The sequence below is a fragment of the Rana temporaria genome, chromosome 5 (genome assembly GCF_905171775.1).
Source record: "Rana temporaria chromosome 5, aRanTem1.1, whole genome shotgun sequence".
NCBI lineage: Eukaryota > Metazoa > Chordata > Amphibia > Anura > Ranidae > Rana > Rana temporaria.
In genome coordinates, this window is record NC_053493.1 from 99,724,975 (window position 1) to 99,739,196 (window position 14,222).

At 43.5% G+C, this 14,222-nt stretch overlaps 1 protein-coding gene across 1 annotated transcript in view; it reads right to left on the minus strand.

Moving 5' to 3' along the window:
• Window positions 1-6,472: 6,472 nt before the first annotated feature.
• CPVL (carboxypeptidase vitellogenic like) overlaps window positions 6,473-14,222 on the minus strand; it is a 132,890-nt gene continuing 125,140 nt past the window's right edge. Inside the window, exon 13 of the mRNA XM_040352930.1 lies at window positions 6,473-6,644. Within this exon, the coding sequence (XP_040208864.1) occupies window positions 6,528-6,644 (117 nt within the window). The 3' untranslated portion in view covers window positions 6,473-6,527. The remainder of the gene's footprint in view (window positions 6,645-14,222) is intronic.

Here is a 14,222-nt window from a genome sequence, read left to right on the forward strand (position 1 = left end):
CAACTTGGGTACAAGCAGCCTGCCGGTGTCTTGTCGAGCTAGTTCCCCTATCGATATGGTTCCCTGCTTGACTGCGTAGGCGCAGACGAAGCCCACGGAAATCTCCGAACCTGATCAGCTGTACACGGCATCCAGGCTCATTCCTGTGGACTTGGAGGATGTTATAAAAAGAGCCAGGAGGCCGACTGGCCACTTACGGCGAATTCCACGTCACCCTGGACCTGTTGCTACAGCTGATCAGGTTCGGTTCGGATGGCGCCTGCGTAGTCAAGGTGGGAACCACATTGATAGGAGGAACCATATCGGCAGATCACCGGATTTTTCACTTGCAATTTTCACTAGGGGCTGCTATAGCCGTTAGAAATAATCAGTCTTCTCCTGGCATGGAAACCCAGTGGTTGAACGAAAAAAAAACAGACCCATCTATGGCCAGCTTTAACCGCTTCACACTCGGAAAGGTTTTACCCCCATAATGACCAGGCCATTTTTTGCGATACGGCACTGCGTTACATTTTATTTGGGTAGAAATTGTCAGTTAAAGTATGTCCTTCTTTTCCCCACAAATATAGCTTTCTTTAGGGGGTATTTGATCACCTCTGCGGGTTTTATTTTTTGCGTTATAAACAAAAAAAGCAACCATTTAAAAAAAAAAAATACAATATTTTTTACTTTCTGCTATAGAATCATATCCAATACAAAAATGTAGAAAATCTATTTTCTTCATCAATTTAGGCCAATTTGTATTCTGCTAAATCCCAATTAGTGTATACTGATAGGTTTATGCAAAAGTTATTGTGTCTACAAAACTATGGGATAGATATAGGGACTTTTTATTTATTTTTTACTAGTAATGGCAGTGATCAGCGATTTTTAGCGGGATTGCAACATTGCAGCAAACTAATTGGACACCAAGTGACACTTTTTGGGTACCAGTGACACCGATACAGTGATGAATGTTAAAAAAAAATGCACTGTCACAGTATAAATGACACTGGCAGGGAAGGGGTTAACATCAGGAGCAATCAAACGGTTAAATGTGTTCCCTGTGTGTGCTTTCTAACTGTGTGGGGGATGCGGACACTAGACAAAGAGAGAGATCTGTGTTCCCGATTAGTAGCAATCACAGATCTCTCTCTTCCTCTGACAGAACGACGATCTGCCCTGTTTACATAGGCAGACCGCCGTTCTGTCGTTCCCCTGAATGATCGTGGGTGGTCGGTGGCCATCACCGCCACCAGACCCGCTGATTGGCTCCCGATGTGTCCAATCACAGCAGAAGCGGGTTGCCGGTGGCACGTGCACATGCACCTCAGACCAGGAAGCTCGAACAACGTACATATATGTTGTTTCACGCAGCCGGACCACCCTGCTGCAGTAACTGTACGGTTGGCAGTCTGGAACTGGTTAAAGTTCTGAGTGGATAAGAGAAAACCAAAAGATTTGTTGCTTGGCATGGATGGAGGATTCTGCACTGGCAGCCATTGTATTCAGACAGCCACTGTACCCGCGGCTTTTTACTCTGCTCAGTTGATTTTTAAAATGCATTTTGTTGAGCTGGGTGGTGCCAGTCAAGGCCACCTATGGCTTAAATTTCATCTGAATCAGCAGAAATTGGACAAAATTTGAGCTGTGTATACTGTAGCTAGCTTTACAACTATGGGTCTGCTGCAGATTGAGATATTTGCAGTTATGATAGAGAAGTGATAAGCAGGCTGATCTTTGCTTTTTCTCATCTGCTGGATAGTACAGGTTACCCATGTTCTCCATAGAACTACACTTAGGCCCCGTACACACGAGAGGATCAATCCGCTGAAATTTATCCGCGGACCGGTTTCAGCGGATAGATCCCCTGGTGTGTACAACCCAGCGGATATTTATCCGCTGATTTTTTTCGGGCCGATGGATTTCCAGCGGATCAAAATTTCTTAGCATGCTAAGAAATCGATCCGCTGGAATCCAGTCCAGCGGATTGATCCGATGGTCTGTACAGACTCACCGGATCAGTCCGTCCGAATCCATCCCTCGCATGCGTCGTAATGATTCGAAGCATGCGTGGAAGTCCTTATATTACAGCGTCGCGCACGTCGCAGCGTCATCATCGCGGCGACGGCGCGACACGTCACCGCGGAGGGAATTCCGCGGGGATTTTGATCTCATGGTTAGTACAACCATGAGATCAAAATCCGCCAGAGGATTTATCCGCGGAAATGGTCCTCCGGACCGTTTCCGCGGATCGATCCTCTCGGGTGTACTAGGCCTTAGAGGTGGCTATACATATAGAGTTTGGGCTGGATTTGGCCATTAAAAATACTCTGAATTATATATCAGAATTTTTTTTTTCACGCATTGGTCCATTTATATTAGCCTACATGATCCATCTTGTAACGAATACCTTATTGGACAATTCATCATTCAAGATCCAGTGTCAAGATACATCTACGATAAGATACATCATCTAAGATACAATGCATTATATAAGATACGATGATACAACATCTGAGATAAGATACATTATGTAAGATGCAAATGCCTTGGATTTGACAGGCTAAAGAATACAACATGCACCTCTTCATATGGAGGTAGGTTTACTGGTTCTAAAAAAAATAAAAAATCTGAGCCATCTACATAAATAAAAAAAAAAAATCTTAAAATTGACTACTGATGGAATTGCTGTCCATTACAGGCTTCATGGGCCATGAGATGGGGAGGACCGGCATGACTTGCACACATGCTGCTTTCCAATGCCTTTACAATTTATGTCTGAATGAAGAATGCAACCTTACTTGGCAGAGTTCAGGAGGACAAGAAAACAGAGTTAGGGGAAATGAGAGCTCTGTAAACATGAAGAGTAAAACCCTACTAATGAATCACACACTTACCGTAACCTAAAGAAAAGGATTGTAAATGCCATGGTCTGCCTACCGGAATGAGATTAATAAAGTTATATTGCAAAGCAACATACGAGAAAGAATTTAGCAGACGGAAGCCTCTAGATGGGGAAGATAAGACATAGGAAAACATGGGTACACTTGGATGGGTTCCAGTAGGACTATGAATTCAAGTTTGGCTTGTTTAGCATACAAAAGGACAAGGAGTTGGTAACCATTTTTTAATTATTAAATGCATTGAACCAAGTCCTGTTTTGTCCTCCTTGTAAGGTGGACTTCAGGGATTTTTTTTCTCTCAGTCATGGTATTTAACCAACAAAAAAAAATTAGCTGCCATTTTACATGAGAAGTCTAAAAAATGTGTGAAGATTTGGAAACCCCCTGGATCTCGACTTACCTAGAGGGGGAATCTTGATGAACTGTCGTGGTAACTCTAAAATCGGTCTTACTCTATCATTCCGGGGCCCGGGTTGCCCCAACTCCTCCTTGTTTTTTTGCCTTTTGTTCTTTTACAATAAATATATTTTACCTTTTGTGTTCAGTTTGCGGCAAGTCTGCAGCCTCTCTGCTGTCATCTCGACTACTTTTGATAACACAGGATGGTACTTTTGATAGTCCTATGCATTCTTTCACATTGATCTTATATCTTGAATATTTGGCCCTCCATATGCCGTCTACTGGCACCTGGGTTTTTGTCTTTTCTACCCTTTCTGGTGGGACCAACTGCTTTTCCATTTTTTCTGTATTGTACCAAAGCCTAGATCTGTTTTTTTCGAAACCTTTTTTAGGTCATCAAGACACCCCCTAAAATTATGGACACGAGGCACCCCATTCTAAAATGTAAAAAGCAATTCTAATAGTTTTACATAATGCATAAACATCCACACTCTAAGACCCCTTTCACACTGAGGAGTTTTTCAGGCGGTACAGTGCTAAAAATAGTGCTGCTATACCGCCTGAAAAACTGCTATACCGCTCCTTCCCATTTAAAACAATGGGAAACCGCAGCAATACCGCCTGCAATGCGCCTCTGCAGAGGCGCATTGCGGGCGGTATTAACCCTTTATCGGCTGCTAGCGGGGGGTTAATACCGCACCGCTAGCAGCCGAATCCCGCGGCAAATCCGACGGTATAGCGCCGCTATTTTTAGCGGCGCTATACCGCCACCGTGGCTCCCGCCCCAGTGTGAAAGGGGCCTTAGAACACACAACATTAGAGGGGATTTATTCTTCCTAATCAAATACACTTCTGCTCACTGGTGGTACTGACTCGTTTTCGTGTTTTTCTTCTTCCTCAGTTTTTCTCCATCGCTCAGCTAATGTGACCCCAGTGCTGATGGAGAGATATTATAATAAAGTGTTTTAAAATATTCTCAGAGGCGCCCCTCTCCTTGTTTTTTCCTAGTTTTACTGGAACTTACTTCTGGTCTCCTTTGGAGTTAGCCCTGACAGACTCACCTAATATTGCTACCCTGATACCTGCCTTTTTGGACTATTACAGACCACATACAAGCAATATTGTGGTATCTGAGCATTGCGCCTTTTACTTGTTAAATGATGGAGCGAGGCAGGGCAGAATCAAACGAGGATGCTGTGCAGATGACCGACAGCCTCCTTATTAACTGAGGGTCATTGGTTGTTAGGATACTGGCGGCTAGAAGATCGGAATGGTGCACAATAAAAACCTGTGGCTTTGTGTATCTAAAAAGGCAGGCTTGATACACCTGCTGGCCTGTATACAATTTTTGGGCAATTTTTAGGCATTTTGTCAAGGCACCCCTGAAGAAACCTCAAGGCACCCTGGTTGAAAAAGGCTAGCCTAGATGTTTTGTAACTGTGAGCCTTCGTTCACCTCTGGATCTCCGTTATACATGTTTTACTCCATTGTGTATATGCTGTATTACATAAAGAAATTATGGCTTGATGTTATGGGCTTGTCAATTATGCTTAATAAAAACGAAATCCTTGTATGCAATTAACTATATCACTCTGAATAATATTATGTACAGTATTCATACCCCATGACATTTTCTAAATTTTGTCATGTTACAACCTAAAATGTAAATGTATTTTATTGGGATTTTATGTGATAGACCAACACAAAGTGGCACATAATTGTGAAGTGGAAGGGACATTATAAATGGTTTACAATTTTTTTTACAAATAAATATCTGAAAAGTGTGGCATGCCTTTGTATTCAGCACCCCTGAGTCAATACTTTGTAGAACTGCCTTTCACTGCAATTACAGCTGCAAGTCTTTTTGGGTATATCTCTACCAACTTTGCACATCTAAAGAGTGACTTTTTTTGCCCATTCTTCTTTGCCAATTAGCTTAAGCTCTGTCAGATTGGATGGAGAGAATCAGTGAACAGCAATTTTCAAGTCTTGCCACAAATTATCAATTGGATTTAGGTTTTGACTGGGTCAGTCTAACACATGAATATACGTTGATCTAAACCATTTAATTGTAGCCCTTGCTATACGATTAGGGTCGTTGGCCCGCTGGAAGGGGAACCTCCACCCCAGTCTCAAGTCTTTTGCAGAATAGGCTTTCTTTTAAGATTGTCCTGTATTTGGCTCCATCCATCTTCCCATCAACTCCGACCAGCTTTCCTGTCCCTGCCAAAGAAAAGCATCCCCACAACATAATGCTGCCACCACCCTGTTTCACAGTGGGGATGGTGTGTGCAGGGTGATGTGCAGTGTTAGTTTTGTTTTTCAGGCAAAAAGTTAAATTTTGGTCTCATCTGACCAGAGCACCTTCTTCCACATGTTTGCCGTGTCCCCCATGTGGCTTCTCGTGAACTACAAACAGGACTGCTTATGGCTTTCTTTCAACAATGGCTTTCTTTTTGCCACTTTTCCATAAAGGCCAGATTTGTGGAGTGCACGACTAATGGTTGTGGATCTCTGCAGCTCCTCCAGAGTTACCATGGGCCTCCGATTAATTCTTGGATTGCCAAGTCTTGATAGGTTTGCAGTTGTGCTATACTCTTTACATTTTCGAATGGTGGATTGTACAGTGCTCTGTGTGATTTTTTTTTTTTACAACCCAACCCTGCTTTAAACTTCTCCACAACTTTATCCTTGACCTGTCTAGTATGTTCCTAGGCCTTCATGATGCGGTTTGTTCACTAAGGTTCTCTAACAAACCTATGAGGGCTTCACAGAACAGCTGTATTTATGAGATTAAAAGTACACACAGGTGGACTCTCTTTACCAATTAGGTGACTTTTGAAGGCAATTAGTTCCACTAAATTTTTGTAAGGGGTATCAGAGTAAAGGGGGCTGAATACAAATGCACGCCACACTTTTCAGATATTTGTAAAAAAAAAAATTGAAAACCATTTATAATTTTCCTTCCACTTCGCAACTATGTGCCACATTGTGTTAGTCTATCACATAAAACATGACAAAATGTGGAAAACTTCAAGGGGTATGAATACTTTTTCAAGGCACTGTATATGCACATATACACAATATAGGCATACATACACACATATGCACACAATATTGGTATTCCACATTCCAATAAATCATACACAAACATTAGGGTTTGCTCTCGTCACTTCAATAAAGATAACTTTTTTTTAAGAAAAGTTTATTAAATTTTACCAATTTGTAACAGAAAACTATAACTTAGAATTCCATCTCACAGTTAAGATTCTTGCATTTACTTATAAATCTGTCAATCAGCACAAATGATCTTTCAGCCTGGTCATAAGGAAGGATGTGGCCGCCTCCTCTCACTATAACCTAAAAAACAAACAAAGAAAAAGCGGTTATGTGCATAAATGTTTAGAATGTTAACGTTTGCAGAAATCATTCTTGCAAAATAAGTAAATAAATTCTTTGTAAACTGACGATATTTACATGTGCTGTATATCTAACCAATTTGATTATATAGAAGAAACTCTATAGAAGAAAAAAATTATTTCCTTTAAAGTAGGGTTGTCCCGATACCACTTTTTTGAGACCGAGTACAAGTACCGATAATTTTTTTTTCCAAGTACTCGCCGATACCGATTACCGATACGTTTTTTTAATGTCATGTGACAGTATTTTTTTTTTTTTTACAATTTTTCTTCACTTTATTTTTTACAGTGATTTTTTTAAAAACTTTTTAGGGGGGGGTTGGATTGTCAGTGTGTTTATTTTTTTTATTTTTTATTTACATTTTAAAAAAAATAATTTATTGCAATTTTTATTTTTTATTTTAATCAGCCCTGTTGGGGGCCTTTGGAGACCTCTGACATCTCCCCTTTAAGAACAGAGAAAGGGACCAAGGACACAGATTCCCCAGTCCCTTTCTCTGCAGCCTCATCTGAAATGAATGGACAGAAGCTCCTCTCCATTCATAAACTGAAGCATCATAAACACAGGTTACGATGCTCAGTTATATGAATGGACAGAGTCAGTGATCACTGACTGTTCATTCTGAAAAGGTAGGAGCCAGGTTTAGCGGCTCCTACCTCCGCTCTCCATCCTGACAGATTGAGGGGGGAGAGAGGACAGCATTGAACACGGGGGATAGAGCACAGCACGGAACACGGGGGATAGAGCACAGCACGGGGGATAGAACACAGCACGGAACACGGGGGATAGAGCACAGCACGGAACACGGGGGATAGAGCACAGCACGGAACACGGGGGATAGAGCACAGCACGGAACACGGGGGATAGAGCACAGCACGGAACACGGGGGATAGAGCACAGCACGGAACACGGGGGATAGAGCACAGCACGGAACACGGGGGATAGAGCACAGCACGGAACACGGGGGATAGATAGCACGAGGGGAGAAGACTTGCAACTCCCCTGCCTGCCCAGGTATCGGCTGAGGCATCGGAGCATTCCCCCCCCCCCCCCCCCCCCCCGAGTACAAGTACTCGGGGGAAATGCTTGGTATCAGTCCCAAACCGATACTAGTATCGGTATCGGGACATCCCTACTTTAAAGTATGATAATTTGTTTAAATTCACAGGATACCAGTATAATTAGGGTTGGTGTGACAAAATGGCGTCACCCCTCCTTCGCTAGCCTGTCACCCCCGCAACCCCCCCACAGGCTGCCACAGTGCTCTGTCCTGCCACTGTGGAGTGACAACAGTGGCAGGACTGTTGTGTGGTTCCAGCTAGGATCAATGGATTGACTTCAATACGACCAGCTTGCCCATAAAAGGATGAAAATTTGGCCAGTTCCTGCTGAATCGGGTAAACTTTGATTGGTCTACGGCTGGCTTTAGTTGTTGATGGTGGGGGTACAGGGGCTAGTAGTGATGAGCCTAGGTTAGGACCAAACTTTGGCTGTTTGGATGTACACACAAATGCCTGAACTTTGGCCCGTTTAGCATCCTATTTGGCAGGAGCTGGGAGCTATCCATGATATATAGAAGTGGTATTTCTACTGCTTCTTTATACGATGGCTTCCTGCAGTCACTGGTTCCATATTCCGATAATCACCCACAGATCCTACAACCACTAGGCAAGCTTAGTCTGGTATAGATTTTTAGGGGATCGCCACACACTTTTTACTGTGTGCAGCGTTTCCCTTAAAATCCATACCAGACCTTAAGGATCTGGTATGGATTTCCTGGGGAACCTCCCACTTTTTTTTTCCAAATTGGCTAAACCCCATACCAGACTCAAAAGTAAAACGCTTGAATGTATTTGGGGGAACTCTGCGCAAATGCTTTATTTTCAGTATTGCTGTAGGATGTGCTACAGCAAAAAAGAGATTTACAAAAAAAAAAAAAAAAAAAAAGTTTGAATTGCTGGCAAATGAAAATAATTTTTTTTTTTATTAATAAAAAAAACGCATACAAATCCCTCCAGAGGGTCCATCGAAATACATAGCAGACCCTTGCAGGGGGGTCGGTGTTTTTTTTTCTTCTTAGAACAAAAAATCAGTCAATGCCAGACGACATCTGGCAAAAATGTTAAAACATCTTTAATTTGTAAATGCCAGAGCTGCTACAGTACTTTCTGTGCATCGCAGAGATGTGCCCATTCACAAGCAGGATTGGGATCCCCCCAGGCATGCGATTTAAAGGAATTGGACATTTTTATGGTTTCACTTAAAAAAAAGCACAAATCCTGGCCAAATCTTTATTTTATTTCTACATTGTACATGTTCCCCAGAGTCTTAATCCCGTGTTAATGCTGGTTTATAAAGGGTATCTACCACCTGTTTAGTAAAAAATAAATAAAATAATGGAGCTTTGACTTATCCTGCAGGAAAAAACAGGCAATGATTGGGATATCTTTTTGGGGTCTACCCTGCTTTTATTAAAGCTAGCCATATACATAATTATTTCCCCATCCAGGCTACAAATGCCCCATTGCTGGCTACTGTATTTGGAGAGCCAAGACTTGTGGCTGTCAGAATACCTGAACAGTGACTATAGCAGCCGGGCTGTAGTCAATATTCGGCCAACTTTCCGCTCCACCATTTAACTGAAGTTTGACACGCTGGTTGGTGTAGACAGGGCCAACTTTACAAAACGGGGAGAAACAGTTGGTGGCCGTCAAAAGAGCAACAATTTTTTTTTTATATAATAAAAAAAATTGTACTAGAAGGGGGATTTGAAGGGGCAGAAGAGGATTTGTATACAAATAGTGGACTAGGATTTGTACTAGAAGGTGGGTTGGGGGGGGGGGGGATTTATGCTGGGAGAGGGAATTGGAGGGGGAGGAGTATTTGAGGATGTTACAGAGGATTTGTGATGGAATGGGGGACTGGGGTATTTTTCCTGATAGGGGATATTGGGCTGGAAGGGTGGGGATTTGGGAGGGCAAAGATTTGTAGTGGGAGGGATGAGTGTGCAATCTATTGATGATTTTATTTTGGGGAGGGGGGGGTGAATGGGGATTTTTCAAAAGTGGGGGAAAGTATTGCTTGGCGGAGAATTTCCTGACCCATACATTGTGTGTTGCACACCCCTGGCTCCTGCGCGCTTTTCATTTTGTACTCCTGACCCCAACTGTACATTATACACTCCTGTCCACTGCATTCTGTGCATTACATGTTACAGACTCTTGCTCTGTGTGCAATGTACTCCTTACCCAACACAGACTGCAGCACTGTGCGTTACATTCTCCTGGGGCTTGCATTCTTTCCATTGCACACTCCTGACCCCTGCACTCTGCTTTACAGACTCATGAACTGTATACCCTGTAATTTACATATTTTTCACCAAAGTGCTTATTGTCACAACAACTGCTGATTGCTAAGCAGTACCTGGCTCTTTTTTTTTTTTTTTTTGGATATACAAGTAAAAACATACAGAAATAAAAAAACAAAAAATCATTGCATTCCTTATGCAGCGTACATAAAGATAGCTTCCAAGAAGGTAGGATTAATGACATCCACTTGTTACATTCCTTATAGTCCCTGATGATTTTAATTAATTATTTTTTAAAGTAAGCTTAGACAAAGTGTTTGCTCTATCTATTTTCAGTGTGCACAAAAGCATATGTAATGAGTTTATTTTTATTATCGTTCTGAGAATTATATGCATTTGTGGCACTGATTGTGGCAGAGCAATTAAAACAAATTAATATTTTAGAGGTCCAAGGACCCTTTAGCCCCTTTCCATCATTAAAAGGGGTTGTAAAGGCAAATGTTTTTTTCACCTTAATGCATCCTATGCATTAAGGTGAAAAACATCCGACGATACCCGCCCCCCCCTGAACCCCCGTTGTAATTACCCGACCCCTCGAAAGTCCCGAGCGCGTCACGTGATCCTCTTCGTTCCCAGCCTGGCCGTTGATTGGCTAGGCTGGATGGATTGATAGCAGCGCAGCCATTGTCTGGCGCTGCTGTCAATCACAGTGGACGACGCGGCGCGCCGGGGGCCAAGTAATAGAGTTGGCGGTTATGCCCGCCGCTGTATCACGGAGCGCGCTCGCAAAAGATTTCCACCATGCAAGCTCGCTGGGCATGAAGGTGGAAAGCTTTTGCAAGGAGGAGCCGAGACAGCCGCCGAGGGACCCCAGAAGACAGGGTTAGGGGACACTCTGTGCAAAACGAGCTGCACAGTGGAGGTAAGTATAACATGTTTGTTATTTTTAAGTTTGCCTTTAGTGACCCTTTAAAGGGGTTGTAAAAAGGTAAAACATTTTTTCCCTAAATAGCTTCCTTTACCTTAGTGCAGTCCTCCTTCACTTGCCTCATCCTTCCATTTTGCTTTTAAATGTCCTTATTTCTTCTGAGAAATCCTCACTTCCTGTTCTTCTGTCTGTAACTCCACACAGTAATGCAAGGCTCTCTCCCTGGTGTGGAGAAAGCCTTTTGAGGGGGGAGGGGGTGAGCAGGAGAGTCAGGATGCTCTCTACTTTGCAGATAGAGAAAGGAGCTGTGTGTTAGTGGGCGTCCTGACTCTCCTGCTCGTCCCCTCCCCCCTCAAGAGACTTTCTCCACACCAGGGAGAAAGCCTTGCATTACTGTGTGGAGTTAGACAGAAGAACAGGAAGTGAGGATTTCTCAGAAGAAATAAGGACATTTAAAAGCAAAAATCGAAGAATGAGGCAAGTGAAGGAGGACTGCACTAAGGTAAAGGAAGCTATTTAGGGAAAACAATTTTTTACCTTTACAACCCCCTTTAAGTGCTAGTTCACACCAGACACAGTTCCGTGCGTTTTTTTCTGCACTAAAAATGCATGCATTTTGAGCAGAAAAAAAAAAAGCACACGTTACTGAATGGAACCGTGTCTGATGTGAACTGGCCCTAAGCCACAGTGCAAATCTACCAATTCCTGCTGCTCAGATTGACAGCTGCATGACAGCTGTCAGCAGCTGCAGCTATTCGTAACCATTTGCCTGGGCTTGGCAGCTGTTGCTATTTACACACAGCTGTCAATATCGGCAGCAAATCAGTAATTGTTCACTGCATCGTTAACAGCGAGCTGCATTATTACGATCCTTAAAGCGGAGGTTCACCCTAAAAAACAACTATGTACCATGCCATCCAGCATACTAGCGTCAGCTACAGTATGCTTTTTTTTTTGCGCTGTACTTACAGTTTAATCCTTTCGTTTCGTTTCAGACTCCCACGGGGAGTAGGCGTTCCTATGAAAAGGGGAACATGATTGACGTCCGGCTATGGCGCGTCACGCGTTCCGAAAATAGCCATAGAGTAGGACTCGGCTCCTCGCGGCGCTATACGGCGACTGCGCACAGACTAGGAGCTGACTGCGCAGGCGCCGTATATATCCGAGTCCTATTTCGGCTATTTTCGGAACGCGTGACGCGCCATAGCCGGACGTCAATCATGTTCCCCTCTTCATAGGAACGCCTATTTCCCCGCCGGAGTCTGAAACAAAACTGGACGATTAAACGGTAAGTACAGCGCAAAAATCCCATTTAATGCCACTATTGGCCCCATCCCCTTCTTTGGGTCTCCCACTGTTAGGCCCACCGAGGCATGATCCGACCATGTGATACCATTGATTCGAGCATTTTTGCATTTAAGGAGCAGCCCCCTATCGACCAAAAAGAGGTCTATTCTACTGTAAGACCTGTGCCTAGTGGAAAAAAAGGTGTAGTCCTTTTCATTGGCGTTCAAAACATCTCCACGCATCAAAAAGTTCATGCGCCCTCAAAAAGGAAGCTAACGATGGTGGCATACGCTTTGGTGTGGAGGTAGAGTCCATAAGCGGGTCAGGAGTGATATTAAAGTCCCCACAGATCACCAGCAGTCCTTTCTGTACCTCCTTAATTTTTTTGGTTACTTTCTGCAAAAATCTAGTCTGTTTTACATTGGGGGCATATACCACTGCTACTGTGTAGGGTACTAGGTCAATGTCACACACCAGTATGATATACCTCCCCGTAGGGTCAATGATAGCCTTGTGTAGGGAAAGGTGAACTGAGTCTCTTACCTGCAATCATTACTCCTTAGACTTGGTAGCAGCATTCGCAAAATAGGTGATCGGAAATTTGGGGTGTGAGCATTTCGGTGCTGCGGATATGTCGAAGTGGTCTCTTGGACCGCAGAGAACATCTGCTTTCTGATGTAGGGCCTCTTTCCAGAGAGACCGCCTTTTTGCCGGGTGATTAAGGCCTTTGGCATTTATTGTCAAGAATTGCAGCATCTGGGCATGTGTTTGGCGTGAATAGGTGTAGCTGAGAATTTCAATAAAGTACTCACTGCGAGAGATTCGCTGACCCAGTCCATTTTCCACTCAATAAGTCTCCAGAGCACTCTCAGTCCGCATGGAGCAGGGTGGATCCAAGTTCAGTAACTTCCGGGTGAGGAGAGAGGATCCGCATGACAGGGCATAAGAAAAGCAACATGGGCAACAAAAAAAACAAAGAATAAAAAAAAAGCAGAGATATCGACTAAAGGTAATACAGGCATACAGCCAACAGATGAAGAAGAACTGTGTGCGACTTCTATAGTCGCTCAAAGACTAGTTGGGGGGAAAACTCAAGAATACTTGAGAACAAGCCAACGGAGGCAGTTTCACCTCAGCGGCCTTGTCGCAACTTTAGACACCTCCAAGGCTGTCAGTTGTGGGATTTAGCATTTCTGCGATCCACTACTCTCCAATCATTGTCAGCACTTCTGATCCTCCTCCCGGGCGCGGGGCATGCTGAGGTTCCGGGATTATTCCCCACTCTTTCAACAGGGCCATGCCCCTCTCCATAGAGTCCAACACATAATCTCTGTTGTCTTTTGTGACAATGAGCTTGGTAGGAAACCCCCATTTGTACAGCAGATTATGGTTCCTAAGTGCTTTTGTTATAGTGGTGAGGTTCCGTCGCTTCTGCAGAGTAAACTGTGACAGATCCGCGTAGAATTGGAGATTTGCGTAGTCCGGTGGAAAGTTTTCTCTCCGCCTAGACGCCGCCATTAATTTTTCCTTAGCATGGTAAAAATGCAAACGCAATATTACGTCCCTGGGGACCTCCTCGGCCAAGAATGCAGGTTTAGGAAGCCTGTGAATTTCTGTCTATGGTACAGTCTAGATCTGTTAATTCAGGCAATATGGCTGTAAACAATTGGGAGACAAATTTGCGCAGTTCCTGAGGTTTAACTGATTCTGGCACTCCTCTCACTTTCACATTATTCCTCCTCGACCTGTCCCTCCATTTCTGCCATTTTTGCTTTCATAGCCTCAATATCACATCCTTGCTATCATTTGCGTCTACTAGATCATTAATGGTGGTTGCAATTCTCCCATTTTGTCCTCAATATGAGACACTCTGTCAGCCACTCCTCTAAGTTCTGTACTAAACTTGTGACACAGGACATCATGTCCGAGTGAAGTGACCCCCTCAAAGAGACTAACATCTCCTTCAGTACTGTGTCCATGACAGGTTTATTAGCTG